The sequence below is a fragment of the Erythranthe guttata genome, chromosome 3 (assembly GCF_056151865.1).
Source record: "Erythranthe guttata isolate IM_541 chromosome 3, IM_541, whole genome shotgun sequence".
Taxonomy (NCBI): Eukaryota; Viridiplantae; Streptophyta; class Magnoliopsida; order Lamiales; family Phrymaceae; genus Erythranthe; species Erythranthe guttata.
The window spans coordinates 11,683,368-11,704,323 of record NC_142535.1 but is presented as its reverse complement, the minus strand read 5'-3'; the positions used below and the strand labels follow the sequence as shown (position 1 = coordinate 11,704,323).

Below are 20,956 nucleotides of genomic sequence, written 5' to 3'. Positions count from 1 at the left end.
CAATTATCTTACTTAAACGAACATGCATATTCTAATTTAAATGTAACAGAATCTAACGACAATGGATTCGAAACTTCACCTCTTGAAGCGTGAGGTAGGCGCACTAAGCAAAGCTTGATTGCCACGGAAACCAATCCGTGCAATCCGGGGCAGCAACGACGATGCAGCAGCGGCGATGATCCGAGCTACGGAGGCGCGTGCGGTTCACGCGCTGTCTTCGGGCGGCACGTGGGATTGCGTGCGACGTCAGCTCGTGTGCTGCTCCTCGATTCTTCGATCTTCGATCTTCGATCTTCTTCCTCTCGGATTTCACCTCGTATACTTCGATCTACTAGATCGATCGTGGCACTAGACACGAAGTAGTTAGAATAAAACGGAAAGAAACGAAAAGAGAAAAGAGCTACCAAAAGGATCGGCCAATGGATGGCCGATTCCGGCGAGATGGTGGCGACGGCGGCGACGGTGGCCGCGGGTTGTGATCGGCCGTGAGAGGTGAGAGCATCTAGGGTTTAGTTCGTGTGTTCTCTTATGTGCAAGACCTATAAATCAAGTATTTATAGTGTCTTGCATAAAACCCTAACGGGCTTAAGTTGGACCGGGCCCAACAACTTAAGTTCGTTAGTTCTTTTACTTGCTCGTCTCTATCAATTCCATGATCGGAAAATTGTAACAATTATATTTTCGGAATAATTATAATGTCCTCGTCATTACGAGTGCCAATTCTCAATTTCCAACTTTCTAAAAGTGGAAACCCTAATTCAGTGCACTTTCTAAATTTGGAAACTTCCCGATTTAGAAAGTTCACTGAGATGTTTGCCTATTCTTTTTCCTTTTCTTATTCTCATTCATAATTCCAAATTATGAATGTTGGACCCAATCATATTGACTTCCAATCATGCAAAGATAAACCATTTTTACCTTTGACCGTTTATTCAAAGATCTCATGTGCACGAGCAGTGTGACCCTCGATGGTTCAGGTGTAAGCTAGCCGTAGGCCCACAACCCTTTGTGGTCAAAACTCGTCCCTTAGAGTTACGATTAAGATGAAACTCGTTTCACCTTAATCACCCAACGAATCAAGATTGGCGTCTAGCAACTACGCGTCATGATTCCCTAGATACAAATGAAGTGCCTGCAAGAACCTTTTGATATAGTTAGCGTACAGTACGATCCCTTCGATTTCATATGTCCCGATCGAACTAGAGGCATTGGTTCATCGAGACCTCCTTAGTAGTTCAATAACTGTGCGATCGTTCTAAGTGTTGTAATCGTTACGTGCATGACTTAGAGAATCCAATTCTCTAATCATCACTTAGTCAGCTCTGCCCAGAGACTTAGAGAGATTACAAACTATAAGAACACACAGGACATCCAAGACTATTCTAGCGATCGAATCCCCGACTACAATGCACAGACCTCCCACTAGATTTCGGACTGCACGAACACTGGCCCTTGGGGCGGTCCTCGGTGGAACTCTGGGACAGTTCACGATACAGCTGGTCCTCTAGTGAAGTCACGGTGATGTCTAGGTCATAAGGACTAATGGTGTACAACAATACCACATATATCTCTACTCGATTATTGGGAACCACTTAGAGATTTCTAGGGTGAGGGAGTTCAGTGAACTCGCCAACTTACGAGCACCCACTTATGCATGCCGATATCACAATACCGTTTACTGATGAGATGCAGTACACATACACTAAGTGCTAGTCTCTTAATGGGAAATGCCGATATCCTCATTGGTGGCGTAACTCTTCGACTAGGAACACGTTTAGCAGTTATAATACTTAAGTAAATATCTCACGATCCTAACGATCAATTACTAGTACTTGTAATAACTATTAGCATTATATCTATGCTTGTGACAAATGGACAAAGATATAGAATGCCAAGGTGTTTTAACATTAATACGAAAAAGGTTCGTTTATTACCATAATAAATGTGAAAGACCATAGCCACAAGTTGGCTTGTTGGTCACATACTCTAATTTTGTCATAAAAAAATTAGCAAATACCCCATGTGCTTATTAGTCAAAGGCAAAAAACCCCATCAGAGCAGATCGTGTGTTCCAATCGCGGGTTGTGCGATTCTTTCTTCTTTTTGGCCTATGAAATGACAAAAATGGCCCCCAAAGCTCAGACCATCATCATCTCCTCTCTCGTCTCTCCTCTCTTCTTCGTCTTTCTGCCCTTCTTTTATTTTTCTGAACAAATTATCTCCAAATCTTCATTAATGGAGAAAACGTGTATATTTCTCCCAAAATTTGAAATCAATTTCTGCTGCTAAGCTCAACAACCCACCGCTCAACAGCTATCATCTTTCCCAAGCCTCAGCCGCCGCATTGGCGATCGCCGGTGCTTCCATAATGTCACCGGAATCTTCACCCAAAAGGAAGCCGGTGTAACCTTTAAAACCCTTTTCCCCGACTTCTCAAAAAGGAATGACGAAGAAAGAAGATTTCAGATTCGGTCACTCGAGATGGTATAATATTATAGTTTGGAATCGATTAGAGTTTTGATAAGTTTTTTACTTCATCTTCTGGCAGCGGGGATGGGTCAGAACCGGCGGAGTGAAGCCCCCCACCTTCGCACTCATGTTGCTGTGAAGATGATGATGACTTTCTTTAAATTATGTTTTGGAAAATTGCAATTTGACCTTTTTAAGTTTCTGCAACTTTTTTCAAAATTCAATTTGGTCACTTAGTTTTAAATATTACATATTTTAAGAATTGGGGATTTTCTTCTTGCAAAAGCCTCCCTTGGGTATTTTCGTCTTTTTACACACGGTCAATGGGGAAAACGTAAATGGGTTGAGTGTGCTATCTAAAACAAAATACAGGGGGGGTATTTGCTAATTTTTTTATGATAGGGGGGAATCGCGCAGTTGCGATTTTCACAGGGGTACTAAATGCAATTTACTCTTTTGATTTCAGTTGTATTATATTCTACTCTAACACATTATTAGTGCTTCAAAATACTTTAAACATTGTAATACATAATATTATAGTTTCAATAAAACTAAAACTAATTTCGACTCTTTTATGTGTAATATGCATTGGGTAGGTCGATTACGGAACCAATTTCATGTTAAAAAGCCCTACAAATCGATTTGTAGGGTTTTTTTTTTCGCAAAAACATGTTGGGACGCCCAAGATGGGCGTTCAATTAAAAAAAAAAAAATTTTTTGCACTGGACGCCCAACTCGGGCGCCCAAATGCAGCTTGCACGCCCAACTTGGGCGTGCACTGCATGAATGGGCGCCTAAGTTGGGCTTTTACGCGTTTTGCCCAGTTTTTTTCGATCGTTTTTTTTTTTTTTTTTTTTTTTTTTTTTTTGCTATTTGCAGTTTGGGGGGGTTTTGGGGGTTTTTTTGGGAAGTTTTGAGGTTTTAGAGGGATAAAATGTTTTTTTTTATGAACCGTAAATAGCAATTTTCAAACCGTAAAAAGCAAGTCCCAAAAAATAATACCGGCAGGACATTTTAATATTATTTTTAATTATCTTAACATATATAGTTATCTAAAATATAATTAAAAAGAACTCTTCATTTAATTAGTTAGTATCGAATTTCTTCAGTTGAAGAATTTTTATCACTCTCCGAATTTTGAGTAGCTATATTTACTAATATCTATGTTTACTAATAAAAATATAGTTTATAAAATTCATAATTTTATCAATGCCAATCAATAATTACTATTATATGTAAAATTAGAAGTACGAGTAATATAAATAAATAAATAATTAGTTTAGTTTATTTATAAAAATAAATTGTAATCTTTCATTGAATAAATTTTCCATAATTCAGGAATACTCAATTATTATTAAGGAAAAACTATTTGAGTCTTAATGATTGTTCAACTAATTCCTAAGATATTTATTAATATTTAATTAATAGCAACTTTATTGAGATGGGAATTAATATGGTCTCAAGTCTTTAATGTACATTCATAATACCCCAAACAATTTTTGTTTAAATAAAACGGCATAAAAGACAAAATAATATATAATTTTGTAATCTATTTATGCTCTACACATACAAAAAATAAGGTTATCATAATCCACCAAGGCACCACCACCTACAACCATAAAAAATGTGGAGAATCAGACAGGAACCATCGGCGGCTACATAACATCTTACACCAATTTTTCAAGCGATAGCTCTTCGCATTTTGCGGTTTCAATGATGGCCAGCGAGGCTGATATACACGGTGACGGGAATGAATTTAATAATTATTAGACAAATTACGAGAAAACTTCTAAGGTAAGGTCTAAATACAAAAATTCCCCTCATATTTGCGTGATTACAAAAAACCCCTGAGGTATGCTGTCGTCTTACACAGTCTCCCTTCAATGTTACTTTTAACGAAATCTTTTTTATTCCATGGAATATCCATCTAAAAAGGTCATTTTGGCTCTTGTTGGGTAATTGTAAGCATATTAATTACTTAGGAGGTAAAATGTAATATATTTAGAAAAAAAAAAAAAAACCGTAGTTACTTGAGTTTATAATTATTAAAAATAGAAAATATATATAAAAGAATTAAACATATCTTGTAACACTAAAAGTTTTTATTTGTTTTTTTATTTGTTTTGTTTATAATTTTATAATTATTTGTTCAATAAAATCGATTTCACATATTTCGGAAAGATATTCACGTATTTCTTATATTAGGTTAAAAATGTTTTCATTATTTTTTAATAAATTTCTAATAATATTTCAATTATAAACAAATAAACTGCAAAAAAGTATATATAAATATAAATAAGTTATAAAAAATATTATTTTATTTGTCAAAAGTAGCATCATAGAGGGGTGACATGTGTAAGACGACAACATACGTTGGGGGTTTTCGTACTTAAGCAAATACGGGGGTGATTTTATTAATTAAATATTACCTCTGAGGGTTTCTCGTAATTTATCATTTATTACTTTTCAAATAACATAAGGGTAAAACAGAAAAGATACATTTTCTGGGAATTTAATCGGTCAAACGCTGGTCAGAAGGCGATTTTAGTAACTACACAAACATGAGGGAGATTTTTTTAAATTAGGCTTTACCTCATGAGGGTTTTCATAATTTTCCCTTATGATTATAAAGTATACATGTAATATTTATTTATTAATTATTTTTTATTTTACCTTTTAATGTTGGCTTCTATTTGTTATATATTCATTTCATAGGTGACTGATTTGACTTCAAATTTTCTAGATCACATAAGTATGTGATATACCTAATTGGGCCGACCCAATGAGCCCCAATTTACCTAATAATTAGGCCCAATACACGAAAGCCCAATCACCTACGAGTGGGCCCACTACACGAAAGCCCAAGCACCTTCAAAGTAAGGCTTGGGCCCAACAAAGTAAGCCCAACCCAATCAATGACATATAAATAGATGTTTTACTCATTTGTTAAGGTACGTGTTCAATATCCACCAACAATTTAGAGTTTAATTCTCTCTACCATCTCTACGATCCATTTATCTGACTTGAGCGTCGGAGGGGTTTCCGCCGGATCAACCCCCGGCGTAGTTCACGTGTGTTCATTTCGCAGGGACCTCAGGATCATTAAGTTGTCGAGCTACTGATCCGCTTTGCTCTCCCAACTCATTTTCTACACTACCCCAGGTGATCTACATTTTAGCATCATCATTTTGGCGCCGTCTGTGGGAACGATGCAAGCCAGATCACGTAGCCAACAAGATCCTCCTGAGGCGTCTGCTCGAAGAGAAAATGACATAGCTAATAACCTCCTAGTCCGTGGAGGATCTGGCTTGCCACCTCCTCCACGTGCCACAGAGCCACCTCCTCCACGTGCCGCGGATCCACCTCGCGAGGTTCAGTTGATCCCTCATCGGGACCCACCACTCGCCGATCCACCACTTCCTGCTCCTCGAACGGTTCAAATAACCGAGGACGCGCTCCAACGCATGATAGCAGAAGCCTCAACTCGCGCCGCCACGGAGGCCGTAACTCAATATATCGCCACGATGGGAACAAACGCTCCCAATGCGATACCAGCGCCAGCTCCACCTATAGTGCCACCTGTGGCCCCACCGCCAATCCGGAATCAAATAAGTGTCTCCCCCTCCACCTCGGACCCACGGTCCCGAGTGCAGCTATCCACAAATCACAGGGGGGCACAACCCAGACAGCAACGTCAACCCTCACCCCCACGGGGGAATGCATCTCCACAGAGAGTCCCTCTCTTTAATGAAGGAGAAGGCGAGGTAAACAACAGAATGTCCCGCCACCTACTGAAAAATCCAATTGGCGAAAGAATGCCCGTCCCAATAAGACGCAGTCCTTTCACCATAGACATCCTCAACGAGGTATTACCTCAAGGAGTGAAGATCTCGGGGTTACCTCAATTTGAAGGGACCACCGACCCACAGGAGCATATAGAGAAATTCAACGCCATGGCGGACTTACATGGCCCAACGGATGCTGCGATGTGCAAAATTTTCCGCACCACTCTCTCCAAGAGAGCAATGAATTGGTTCAACTCTCTGCCCCTAGGATCGATTGACACCTTCGCTCGGCTGTCAACACGGTTCACCAACCAATTCGCCATCAACAAGCAGTATGCCAAGACCCCTGCCCACCTTTTCTCTGTAGTACAGAGAGATAACGAAACGCTCCGCAACTACATCAAGCGTTTTGTAGAAGCCGCCCATGAAGTTCCCAGTGTAGGGCAAGACATGCTCTCCGGGATTATGCAGCAGAACTTGAAGCCGGGTAGATTCAAAGAATCTATCGCCGGAAGGCCCCCAGGCAACCTAGAGGAGTTGCTAAATCGAGCCGAAAAAATACGTCCGGATAGAGGAAGCCTCTACCCATGCTCCTCCTAAAAGGAAAGGGAAGATGACCGTCAGGACAATAGGAGGCGGGATGATCGACGTCAACCATCTTCCTCCTACAATAGGTTCACTCCGCTAAACATTCGCCTCACTGAAATCCTTCACGTGATAGAGCAAAAAGGTTTAGCAGAGCCTCCACGTCCTATGCAGCCAAATGCAAAGCGAGAAAATTCGGACCGCTACTGTCGATTCCATAAGGATAGACGACATACTACTGAGAATGTGCACAACTCAAAGTGGCGATTGAGAAGCTGATCAAGCAAGGCCACTTAGGCAAACACATTGATAAGCCTCGAAATAAGCGCCGTGATGATCTTCCACGCCGGGATAACAATCGAGATCAACAGCAACGACGAGAGGAGGAGGGTTATCGACGCGACCTAGATAACAATGATAACCAACCTACCCGGGGAATCATCTCCTTTATCTCTGGAGGACCGGCAGGTGGCGACTCATAAAATGCGAGACGCACTCTCGCTCGATCAGCACGTATGAATCAAAAACATGCTTCTCCATCCGCATGTATCTATCAAATACGAAGACCTAATCATAGCATAGTCTTCAACTCCTCAGACCTTGAAGGCCCAGATGAAAATCATGTCGACGCGTTGGTAATAACAACAACGGTGGCCAACTTCTTGGTTAAGAAGATATTAGTGGACAGTGGGAGCTCAGCCGACATCATGTACCTCCACGCTTTTAAGCAGCTGGGCATAGATAATTCCCGGTTTAGCCCCATCTCCACGCCCCTAAAAGGATTCACGGGAGAGGGCATTTTGTCCATGGGAGAAGTGGAGCTGCCCGTCTCTTTAGGGGAAAACCCTTGTCGAATCACCAAGCTAATCAAATTTCTCATCGTCGACAAGCCATCCCCCTACAACATCATCCTAGGGAGGCCAGCAATCCATACATTCAAGTCAGTACCTTCCTCCTACCATCTGAAGTGGAAATTCCCTACTCCCTATGGAATGGGGGAAGTACTTGGAGATAGACGTCTCGCCCGAGAGTGCTATGCAAGGGCCCTACGAGAACCTTCCAAGAAGCCTAAACCGTCCGGAAGGGGAGACGACACTCAAAAATCCGACAAACGGAAGTGGGTCAACGCGATCATTGAAGATGATAAAGAAATCCTTATCAGTGTACCAGACGACAGCATCAAGCTAGCAGCCGTCGAAGAGCTTAAGCTCATAGAGCTCACACCCGGAGATAATACCAAGCTCATACGAATCGGATCCGATCTAGATCCAAAGATGGAACAGCAGCTAATCAACTTCCTACGACACAATGGAGATGTGTTCGCATGGAAAGCTCAAGATTTGTCGGGCATTCCCCCTCAGGTAGCTCTGCATCGACTCAACGTCGACAAAAGGTTGAAGCTAGTCAAACAAAGGAAACAGACATTTGGTCCCGAGCGCAACAAGCATATCAAAGCGGAAGTGGCAAAACTCCATGAGGCGGGTCATATACGACCAGTTCAGTATCCTGAATGGCTGTCGAACGTAGTACTCGTTCCCAAGCCGGGTGGCAAGTGGAGATTATGTGTAGAATTCACCGACCTCAACAAAGCTTGTCCTAAGGACCCATTTCTTCTACCTAGAATCGACCAACTCATCGATTCGACTTCGGGGTGCGAGCTCCTCAATTTCCTCGATGCATATCAAGGGTACAACCAGATCTTACTTGCACCAGAAGATCAAGAGAGGGCTAGTTTCATCACTGACCAAGGCATCTACTGCTATCAAGTCATGCCTTTCGGGATAAAAAACGCGGGAGCCACTTACCAACATCTAGTGAACGCAATGTTCGCTGATCAGATCGGTAAGAATATGGAGGTGTACATCGACGACATGCTCGTCAAAAGTGTCAAGGTCTTGGACCACTTAACCGATTTGAATCAGTGTGTCGCCACCCTGCGAAAATATAAAATGAAACTCAACCCCCTCAAATGTTCATTCGGAGTTCGGGGTGGCAAATTTTTGGGATACATGATTTCGCAGCGGGTAATCGAAGCTAATCCTGCGAAAATCGAAGCAATCACCTCCATGCCTAGACCAACATCTATCAAGAAAGTCTAACAGCTTAACGGCTGTTTGGCGTCTTTGAATAGATTTATTTCTAGATCAGTAGACAAGGCCCTGCCCTTCTTCAAGATTTTAAGGGGAGGAAAGAAATTTGAATGAGATGAAGCATGTCAAAAAGCATTTATTGAGCTGAAGCCGTATCTCGCATCCCCACCCTTGCTCACAAAACCTCAGCCCGGAGACACCCTCCTACTGTACTTAGCTACCTCAGCTGATGCCATTAGCGCAGTCCTAATCCGAGATGGAGAAAAAGGTCACCAACCCATATACTACATAAGTCGCGCCCTCCAAGGAGCCGAGCAACGCTATACCAATATGGAGAAGCTCGCCCTCGCCCTCATCAACGCAGCTCGGAAGCTTCGACCTTACTTCCAATCACATCAAGTGGTGGTTCTCACCAATTATCCTCTGAAGCAGATACTAAGGAGTCCCGAGACATCCGGGCGATTAGCCAAATGGGCGATAGAGCTAAGTGAATATGGGGTAGAATTCAAACCCCGCCCCGCTATCAAAGCGCAAACATTGGCTGACTTTCTAGTCGAAATGACCTCAGTAGAAGAGAGCACCTCCCTACCTACTTGGTCTGTCAGCGTTGATGGATCTTCCACAGCCACCGTAGGTGGAGCGGGTATCGTACTAACGAACCCCGACGGAGACGAATTCGAATATGCTCAACGATTCGAATTCACAGCCTCAAACAATGTCGCTGAATATGAAACACTGATAGCAGGAATCCGCCTCGCCTTAGCTGCCGGAGCGCGTAAGCTCCTAATCCAAAGCGACTCTCATCTCGTCGTCAACGAAGTACTCGGAGCTTACGAGGCCAAAGAAGACGCCATGGCCAAATACTTAGCTCTCGCGCACACTCTGTTATCTAAATTTGAGAGCTACGAGATAAGACAAGTACCTCGCTCCAGTAACATCCATGCTGACAAATTAGCTAGGCTTGGAAGCTCCATGTCCAGCATCGGAAGTCGGAAGGTGACGCTCCTCACCTCACCTCAGCCGGAGATAACTTCACCCAGTGAAGTACAGTACACCGAGGAGGACGAACCATGCTGGTTCACTCCAATCATAAAGTATCTCAAGAAGGGAGAACTCCCAACTGATCCCACCGAAGCACGGAAGTTAAAAACGAGAGCCGCTCGATTCGTCATAGAAGGAGAAGAATTGTACAAACGAGGGTTCTCATTCCCCTATCTCAAGTCCCTCGACCCGACCACAGCGAATTACGTACTTAGAGAAGTACATGAAGGTATCTGCGGCAATCACTTGAGCGGGAGAACCTTAGCTCTCAAATTACTGAGGCAAGGCTACTACTGGCCAACGATGCATGAAGACGCAAAGAAATTAATCCGGATGTGTAAGACCTGCCAAGAGCATGCCAATATCCCTCACCTGCCAGCGGCATTAATGCAACCTATTCACAGCCCCATCCCTTTCGCCCAATGGGGAATGGATTTAGTTGGACCTTTCCCACCCGCCACAGGAGGGCGCAAATTCCTCATTATAGCAGTGGATTACTTTACCAAATGGGTGGAGGCTGAACCCTTAGCACGCATTCGAGAAGAGGAAGTCATCCAATTCATATGGAAGAACATCGTGTGTCGCTTTGGGATCCCACGGGCCATTATCTCAGATAATGGAACCCAATTTTGCGGCGACAAAGTAAAAAATTGGTGTCTCGGCTTGGACATCAAACAGTTTTTCACATCCGTAGCCAATCCACAGGCTAACGGCCAGAGGGAGGTCACGAATCGCACCATACTCCAACACCTTAAAACAAGGCTTGGATGTGCCGAAGGGAAGTGGGTGGAAGAATTGCCTAACGCTCTATGGGCTTATCGCACAACCCCACGAGCAGCAACCGGAGAGTCGTCTTTTAATCTAGCATTCGGTACAGAGGCTATCGCACCCGTTGAAATCGGTGAACCATCTTGGAGAATCACCAATTATGATCCAGCAGCTAACGAAGAAGCTATGCGGGGAAGCCTAGACCTCATAGATGAGCTACGAGAAATCGCATGCATCCGGCAACAGATGTATAAACCACGCATGGCCAAGGCATATAACTCAAAGCTCCGCCCTCGATCCTTTCAAGTTGGAGATTTAGTCCTCCGAAAAGTTGAAGCCTCTCACCCCATTGGTAAACTCGATCCAAAGTGGGAAGGACCATATAAAATCACTAAAGTCGTCAACACTAGAGCATATCACATTGAGAACACTGACGGACGCCCTATGCCCAGAACATGGAATATAGGGAACCTCAAACGGTTCAACGCTTCAGGTATACATCTACCTTAATTAAGATCCGTTGAAGTCACCACCTATACCCCTCCTATATTAAAATTACTTACAAATCATTACCCCTGCAGGCTCCGCGACCTTTCACGTCACTCGTCTCACAAAACTGTCTATACATGCTTGGAAACTTTCTACTCCATCACGAGGTGCGTAAACGTCCCACCTAAGTTGGGGGCTAGTAATTTTACTTACATCAGCAATTCATAATCACATCTCATCATCTTCTTACAGATTTAGAACCAATTACGAGGGGATGCATATTACTCAATCAATGGCCCAAGGAGCGAAGACACTCCATACCACATCGCCAAGGGTAACAATACTTCCACTAGAATACATCACACACATGTTCTTCAATATTTATACTAACGGGAAAAAATAATTCCAATAACAGGCATGATCACATAGCAACTCACAACAACTCACGAGTTGATTTCATATCTCGGAGTACGAGGAAGAAAAGCAATCCCCGTAGTAGGGTACGTGAAATTGCAGTACACATTACCCCAGCTTCAATTACTCAGTCTTCCATACAAGTGTTTAAACAATGTTTTTCTCAACTATACTTTGCAGGCATAGAGACGCCAAATGAACTCAATCTACTATCAGCACAGCAAAACGAACGAGTACAAGGAAGACGTGGAAGAAGAACAAGTGTAGTACAATCACTTAGAAGAATTTTTTTTTTAAGTCAACTTATTTGCTTTTGCAATAGTTATTTCCCTTCGCCTCACGTTGGCCTATGACATTCGCAAGTTATTTCCCTTCGCCTCACATAGGCTTATAAAAATGCACCTTTGCTATCATTGAATAAATCAATTTTTTTTTTTTTTTTTATTTTGCTTCACTCTCTGTGCTGTTACATCAATACAAGTTACCTCTTACCATAAGTGCAAATCAATACAACCCTATAAACACTTAGAGAGATTTGGATAATCCATATAGCCTGACCAGCTGGATTGTCTAAGTCCCTTTATTTGTTTCACGAGGTGTTACTTTTAAAGCGTGGCCACGGACAAATATATTTAAGACCCAAGCGGTCCAAACAATGGGCACGACCCTTAACAAAAACCTTGGGAGATTGATCCCCTCCTCAAGTACATCGCGTACAACGCTAAATGTTAATACACGTAAGCAACGCAAAAAATCTTGACAATGTCAAAATAAATAACTAAATATCAAAGCTTCAAATGTCAAACAAGGAAGAAATTCAAACGAAATAGTAGTGGACATACCCATCTACATCAGCGATAAAAATAATCTAAGAAATCCATAGCAAATAATATATAAAAAAAAAAGAGTTTAACTATCCTAGCAAATAAATCTAAACTCTCCCACCACGGGCGGAAGACGCCCCCACCGTGGGATCATCAGCAACCATGTCATCCACAAGCTCTGTGCCCGTTTCGTTGACATCTACCTCATCCTTCTCTTCATCGGATATACCGGCTTCCATCCCACGAAGAACCTTCTCGCTGATACCACCCGCCTCGCGAAGGTATTTGCGACAAGGACGAACTAATGGCTTATAGACCACAGCCAAAGCATGCTCCTCAATCATAGCAGCACACTCATCACTACCTCGGAAGCTAAGCTTGGTTTCCTCCACGATGAACTCCTTATAAGCAGCAGCACCTGACGTCGCGAGGAACCTCTTCCCCGTCGCCTTCTCAACTTCGTATTTCTCTTTGAGCTGGTCATAGCACTCATTCAACTTGTCAACATCATCCTTATACGCCTTCGCATCACCTCAGATAACCTCGAGCTCCTCTGTCCTCTGAGCAAGCTCCTCTGTCCTCTGGGCAAGCTCTTCCATCCGTTGAGCAAGATCGGACCGTGCTATCTCTAACTGGCTTAGAAGTTCGTCCTCACGCGACTGACTTCGAGCCCGCTCCTCTTCCTTCCTAGCTTCCACATTCCTAGCTTGCTCCATGAGATATCTCCAAGTCGCTACCAACTAAAAAAAATAAAAAAATAAAATAATAAATAAATAATTTTACACAAGGAAGAGAGGACATAACATTTAATCTTGGACTCACCCGACATATGTCCCCACCAGCCAACTCCAACATGTGAGAAGGGCCCTTACCAGACATTTGAGCACGATCGTACTCCCGAACTAATCCATCGGTACTCAACATCGGCAAATCATGGTCCGACACATCCCAGTACGACTCTTTCCCTTCACGGTTCACGCCAAAGGTAAACAACTGTTTCCCTGCACCACCATGGAAAGCATAGGTCTCCTCTGGGTCAACCCGTGGACGCTTAGGCACAGCCACATACTTGGTATCTACCCTCTTTCCCTTGCCACGGTCTCTGTAAGCGGACGTTCCTCCACTTCACCAGCACTGCTACGGTCATCTGCGATCACTCCAGGAGTTTCTACATGGACCGTCTCACGAGACAAACCACTCGAAGAACCTCCCAACGTAGAGGGAACCTTCTTCGACGTCCCATTCGCCTTAGCTCGAAGTGCCACGAAGGTGATACCCCCATCTACAAAAGAAAACAACCACATAAGAGATATGAAATATATACAACCAAAGAACTACAAAAAAAAAAAGACCCAGGTCAATGCAACAAAAGGATATATGGTGCTGACCCTTCGCCTTCGGTATCAAACACCTCGGGTCAAACTCCACATCACACAACCTAGACTCTTCAATCATCTTCGCCATATTCGTGGTAATCTTGAAACTCTCACACGTAGGTCTCCACACTAGAGGAACATCGAATGAGGGGGCCCTCACATAAAAGAAAAGCGACTTCCATTCACCCAAGGATAACTTCACACTCTTCAAAAATTAATAGGGAACGCGAGGATGAAAACAAAAGAAAGACCACTTATTGGGCCGATATAATGTAAATAACGCCTTGAACAAACTCACAGTCACAGGCAAACCTACTCGAGACACTCTATGGTGAAACGCCTCCAACATAAGAATTGCAGTAGGAGTTAACTGACTGTACCCTATCTTGAATTCCTCACAAATCTTCAACAAGGTCGGATGCGGAGTAATTTGAGACGTACATGTCACGTACGCCAAGAAGACCGTATGAAACCCATCGGGTGGCGAATACAAACGGTCGCCCTTCTGAGGCAACAACAACTCGATATTCCTTGGCGCTCCAACTAGTCGACGAATAGACTGTAAATGCTCTTCCGTCAATACACTATCGAAATTAACTAAGTCCAAATTAATTGGCTTAGTTTTCTTTTGCCTCCTCCTATCAATCTCAACATCACCCGGCGGAATATCATCTTCCTCCTCTACTTCGATCATCGGCTCAACTTCACTACTCGGCACCGCATGCTCACTCGCCGATTGCGATTGCTTAGACTCATCGCTATCACTCCCAAAATTAGCCACTTGACGCCTATAACGACGTCTACTGGAACCCACTTCGTCAACAGTAGGGCAAATATTAACATTATTACTCGCTTCTACATCATCACTCCAAGATTCTATAATTTCTCGCCTTACGGAACCCCTAACATTCACATCATCTTCAACGAAGAATCGCTCCTCATTTCGCCCGACCCGCTCGCGCGAATCGCGCCGAAAAATAGCTCCGGACGCACCCTCATACGCGCGCTTGAACTACCTTCAGACGCGCGCTCACGCGCTCCCAGCCCATTCACCGACGCGCGCGCACGCGCGCCCTTATTGGGCAGCGCGCGCGCGTCCGCCCCTCCCCCTACTCCACACGCGTTGTTCGCACACGCACCAACCGCGCGCGCGCGCGTCCCCCCTCGCCCGACGCGCGCGCGCGTTCTTCAATCCCAAGCTCAGACACGCGCGCGCGTGCCTCGGCCACCGTGCCCGACGCGCGCGCGTGTCCCTCCACCATTGGCCCACGTGGGCTGGCTGCCCCCTCTCTCATCTCTTCATTCCCAAGGCAAGCCGACGGCTCACGACTCCGGCTCGGCTCCCCACGTTCCACGAGAGGATTCCTCTCACCGGGTTTGGGCCGGCTAGCAGCGCGGCTCAAGCCGATCCGCCTCCGAGCCATCTACCACCACCATCTGCACAGGATTTCGTGCAACCTCTACTGCGGATCCAATTTTCGCACCCGATACCTCAAATTTCTCGCGTTCCATGCCCACCGTACCAAAAGTTTTCTCGCCCCCTTCAACCGGATCTCGAAGTTTAATTCGCAAAGATTTCGACTTACCCGGGTTCGACATGAGAAATATTTTTCCCCAAAGAAGCAATCAAGAAATAAAAAAAAAAAAAAATCTACTCTACCGCTATAGAATAAAATAAGAAGAGCACAGAAGAAGACCTAAAGTTAAAAATGCATACCCATATTTATTACGCATGAGCTGAAGTTTAATTCTTTCCATCACAAAAGGAGTCTATTTATCTGGCCCTGGTATATTATTTAAAACCCTAAATATATACCTCGCTGCCAAATAAATAAAAGTATCCCTTATTTAATTAAGGATATGAGTTCAACGCCAACGGAAACTATTCAAGCCACGACACAATTAACTCTCGACACGAGCCGGATTCCCCTAAACATGTCTACCATCTCGACTCGAGAGTTGGGGGGCTTAATGATATACCTAATTGGGCCGATCCAATGGGCCCCAATTTACCTAATAATTAGGCCCAATACACGAAAGCCCAATCACCTACGAGTGGGCCCACTACACGAAAGTCCAAGTACCTTCAAAGTAAGGCTTGGGCCAAACAAAGTAAGCCCAACCCAATTAATGACACATAAATAGATGTTTTACTCATTTGTTAAGGTACGTGTTCAATATCCACCAACAATTTAGAGTTTAATTCTCTCTACCATCTCTACGATCCATGTATCTGACTTGAGCGTCGGAGGGGTTTCCGCCGGATCAACCTCCGGCGTAGTTCACGTGTGTTCATTTCGCAGGGACCTCAGGATCATTAATTTTTCGAGCTACTGATCCGCTTTGCTCTCCCAACTCATTTTCTACACTACCCCAGGTGATCTACATTTTAGCATCATCAGTATGTGTTGACAACAACATATATAATAACACCTGAGGTAGGACTCAAATTGTAAATTTGGACGCAGGTTCTCGAGATTTCAATACTTACAATTTTAATCGATAAATTTGGTAAGTTTCCTTTATATTATTTCTACAATAATTGAGGATTTTTTTGATTAATTTTGGAAGGTTTAGTTCCAGTTTGCACCCTAGAGATGTACCATTTTGGCACTTTGCATCGCTACAAAAAAATAATATCACGTTCACCCCAACATATTTTAAGTTTAATGAAGACAATTTCATGTTTTAGTAGCATTTGTAAATGAAAATTTTCTTTTAGGTGATAAATATAATTCAAAAATAGAATTCTGATAAATAAATTACAATTTTTTTGTATATGTACCACTTTTCGGAATTGGTAAAAAAATGATGATTATTTTTTGTATGAAGCGATATTGTTTATGTAATTTGGTTATAAATAGTTGAATGATGGAAATGTAATAAACAAATTAATACTTTCTACACAGAAAATAAATATTTTTGTATGAGTGTAGTCACCGATGGTATTTTGATCTTTGCAATAGTATATATTTTGGTGGTGAAAGTGTCAAGTTAAATTGTTTAGTTCTTCTCCCCACCATTCAACCATTTTCTCACTAAATTACTTAAAAATTTCCGCAGATTATACTTTTTTTTTTTGCTTAAACAATTAGTTGCCTTTTGAGAGTGCAAAGTGCTATTAATATTTTCCGGGAGTGCAAAGGTGCCGAATGCTATATTTGGAATGCCAAGTGGAATAATTAAGTCATATCGAAAACAGAAAAATTGAAATGAAGTTGTAAAATCATCACAAAATTTCAATTATTTTGGCTAACATGTTTAGGGTTTAGGGTTAACATATACATCACTTCAAATATTGTTAATTTACTCATTTTCTTGAGTTACAATTTCAATTTTGTCTTCGGTTATGAATATGATCACATGTGTTGGGAATAGATGTTTCGTTGTGTTACATTATATTACAAAAAAAAAGTGAGAAATTTTGTTTAACAATTAATCACGTCAGTGAAAAGCGCAATGATATTGATGACGCACAAAAATCTGTTATTTCACTCAGACGAAATTAAGCAAGAAAAAGAAAAAGGAAAAAAAAGTTCAGGGAAATGGATCAATGAAATCCATGTTCTTGCAAATTTTTGAGAATTTTTCTTGCTTACTATGTGAATGAGAAGTCGTCTGGACCTATAAATCAGGAAAATCAGTGTATTTGACTATGTTTCTTTTCCAATTCCACATAATTTATGTGGAGCACTTGAACAACCAACTTTGTTTCATATCTTTTAAAAAAATTCAACTCAGTCCCCAAATTGTATGGTTATTATTGAAATAAGGAGATATATCCATAAATTACACTTTCACCCTTCAATTAGGATTTTCTTCATCGTTTCACCATTCTGCAGTTTTAAAGGGGTTTTTAGCTAAGTATTGTTGCAAAATTATTGTGATGTAATTTTTGGAGTTCGCTTCAAGATTTGAAAACAAAATTTAGATACATAAAATAAAAAATAATTAGTGGAATCACGAATACAAATATAAATAGAAATTATATGAATAATAACAATAAATAATAATATATTTGCAATAATGAATAATACATGGACGAATCATACTCGACCTTCAACTTAGGGCGGATTGCGACCTTGGAATACACCGTTAAGAGTTTGGTGGTCTACAACTAGTGCTGTTAATAAAATATTCTAGACTAATTTAAGCATAAAACACGTGTAAACAAATCTCTATGAAGTTTTTGGTAAATTTCTAACAACTCTTTAATTAATTTTTGGGTTTATGTTTTACGTAATATTAATCCCACTTTGCACTTTTGAAATATATCATTTTGGCACTTTTCACCCTCAAAATAAATTAATAGCACTTTACACCCTCGAACCACAATATATCATGTATAATGCACTCCACATGAATTTTTAAAGCTAATAAAAGTAATTTAATATTTTTAGTGGTATTTAAAAATTATATGGTTTATTACAAAAAAAATTTACTAAGAAAAAAAGAAAAAATCCTTCAGCTATTTCATTATCAAGTTATCTGAAAATCATATTTTTTTTCCAAATATTTCAACCTAATATTTCCGCCAATTACAAAAAAAGATCTATCAATCGAATAATTATGTAATAAAAGTTTCTTTGATTTTATTTTGTATGCAAATGTAAATTTCTTTCAATTATCCGGTGTAATTTTTTTTTTTTTCGCCGTTTGTGCGCTCGAAATTTTTTATTTTCCGACCCTAAAAAAAAACAATAAAAAATGAATTAGCATTTATTATTTAATTCGGGGTGTATTGTGAATGATTTATTGTTTTTCGAGGTTCAAATTGTTATTATTATTTTTCAAGGGTGCAAAGTGCCAAAATACTCCATTTCAAGGGTGCAAAGTGGGATTAAGCGAAATATTTTTTGAATGATTAAAAAAATCGGTGAAAAATGGGAAAACTTTTGCTAAATTTAGTTATCAAAGCACCAAAAGGCGAAATTCCTAGCCCCCAGGGCCTCCATCCCTTGGCCCGACAAGTATTTGATGAAGGGATGGATGTAAATTCATGGTGACTCAACGGCCCGTTAGGGTAGCGGACCCGGAGCTGGTGCCCACGAGGAACCAACCCTCATTAAAGTTGAAATTCCCACAGTGAGGCTGCTAGGATTCGATCCTAGGTCCTTGCTCCAACTTACCACCCCCGAAACTAGTTGAGTTATACCCATGCGGGCAATAAATATTAGGCCTTCATACATAACTAGGGGTGCGAGTTGGAACGGAACTTTCAATTTCCATCGATTCCGATCCGAAAAGTTCCGATTTTGGAACAACCTTTTTCATTCCGACTTCTGAAATTCTGATTTCCGAACTTGTTCGATTTTTTTGGATTGGAATTGGAATTATGTAAAAAAAGTTGGAATTTCCGAAAGGATCTAATATCCAAAATTAATTACGAAAAAATCCATTTTTTTCCCTGAAAAATACACCTATAAATAATATATACTAGTATTATGCCCCGTGCGTTGCACGTTGCGCTGTATTGACAAATATTAAAAACAAAAACGCAAAATAAATACAGGTAAATAAATGATAATAAAAAATATGGGTAAATGGCAAATAGGTTCATAACAAGAGCAGTTAATTAAAAAAGGGACATCTAACTTTTGTCTTGCAAATAAATCCACCTCACTCAAATTTAGTTGTGAATAAGGAAAACCCTTTTATATATACAAATATTACCCTCAATTACTTGAAACCCTAATTCAACTCAAATTTCATATTTACAATCGCAATTTAGCCCAATTTCACCAATTAACCAATTTCGACCCTTATTCCAATTTCGACCCTTATTCCAATTTCGACCCCAATTTTGACCACGACCGTCGGTCTCCGGCGTTGAATTTTTAATTTCTTCAGAAAAATATTTTAATCAATATTACTGTCTTGGCATGCAATATTACTGTCTTCAACAGTAATTTTACCGCCAAAATTTTAACTGTCTGAAATTGCAATTTTTGGTATCTTCGACCGTAATATTACTGTCTCATGTAGTAATATTACTGTTTGTGATAGTAAAATTAGTAATTTATTGTGTTGACATTCAATATTACTGTCTTAGACAATAATTTTGTTGTTCACACATCAATTTAGAGAGAAAAAAAAAGTTTTAAAAATTAATCAACGTCAGAGACCGGCGGTTGACCGACTGGAAAAAATCAACGTCAGCAATTACATAAATGTACTGTCGTTGACAGAACAATTAGAGTCAGCGACAATATTATTATTTGTTTGGTTTTGTTTTTTTTTTTTATTTGTTGACAAGTCAACGCACTGTCGTTGACAGTAAAATAACAAAATTATTATTTTTTTGGATTTTTTGTTTTGTTTGAATTATTCACGGAGTAACGTAATAATATTACTGTCTATTATTGTAAGATTACTGTAAACACAATAATATTACTGTGGTTAACGGTAATATTACTGTTGTTATAGGAATATTACTGTCAACCACATCAATATTATTGTCTTCTTTGGGTTTTTTTTGTTTTCTTTGAGTTATTCACGGAGTAACGTAATAATATTACTGTCACTCACAGTAATATTAATTCTTTTTGTTTTTTTTTATTATTTTTACATTTGTTGAACGGTCAAGATATTAATATTACTCTATTACACAATAATAATGAGTTTTGATGTGTTAATATTATTGTGCTAGAGATGAATATAGCAAAATTACTGTGTTAAACTGTAGTATAGTTAATTTTATTGTGTTTAACAGTAATATAGTTAATATTACTGTCAATCACAGCAAAATTACTGTTTAAACGGGAAAAAAAAGATGTTATAGAAAGAAAAAAAATGAATGAAAAAGTCAATGCCGGAAACCAGTGGCAGAAAATCAGGAAGAATTTTTTTTTGAAAAAGTCAACGCCAGAGACCGGCGTTGACCGCCGGTCAACGCTGGAAACTGGTGGCGGAAAAATCAGGAAGAGAAAAAAAAAAGTCCACGCCGGAGACCGGCGGTCATTGGCGGTGACGGACGAAGTTGTCCATTAAAATGTGTTTTTGGTCAAAATTTAATAATTTGTAAAATTTGGGGTCAAATTGAGATTATATTAAACTAAAGGATGAAATTGGAGTATATTAAAGTATGATGGGCTATTTTTAAAGTAACATTAACT

General features: G+C 40.7%; 1 protein-coding gene across 1 annotated transcript; it reads left to right on the top strand.

Annotated features, from left to right (window-relative positions):
* The first annotated feature begins 7,354 nt into the window (after positions 1 to 7,354).
* LOC148771790 (uncharacterized) lies at positions 7,355 to 8,938 on the top strand. The gene is made up of 2 exons (XM_088815236.1): positions 7,355 to 8,566; positions 8,678 to 8,938. The coding sequence occupies exons 1-2, from the start codon at positions 7,355 to 7,357 to the stop codon at positions 8,936 to 8,938; spliced, it is 1,473 nt and encodes a 490-aa protein (XP_088671362.1).
* Positions 8,939 to 20,956: the final 12,018 nt, after the last annotated feature.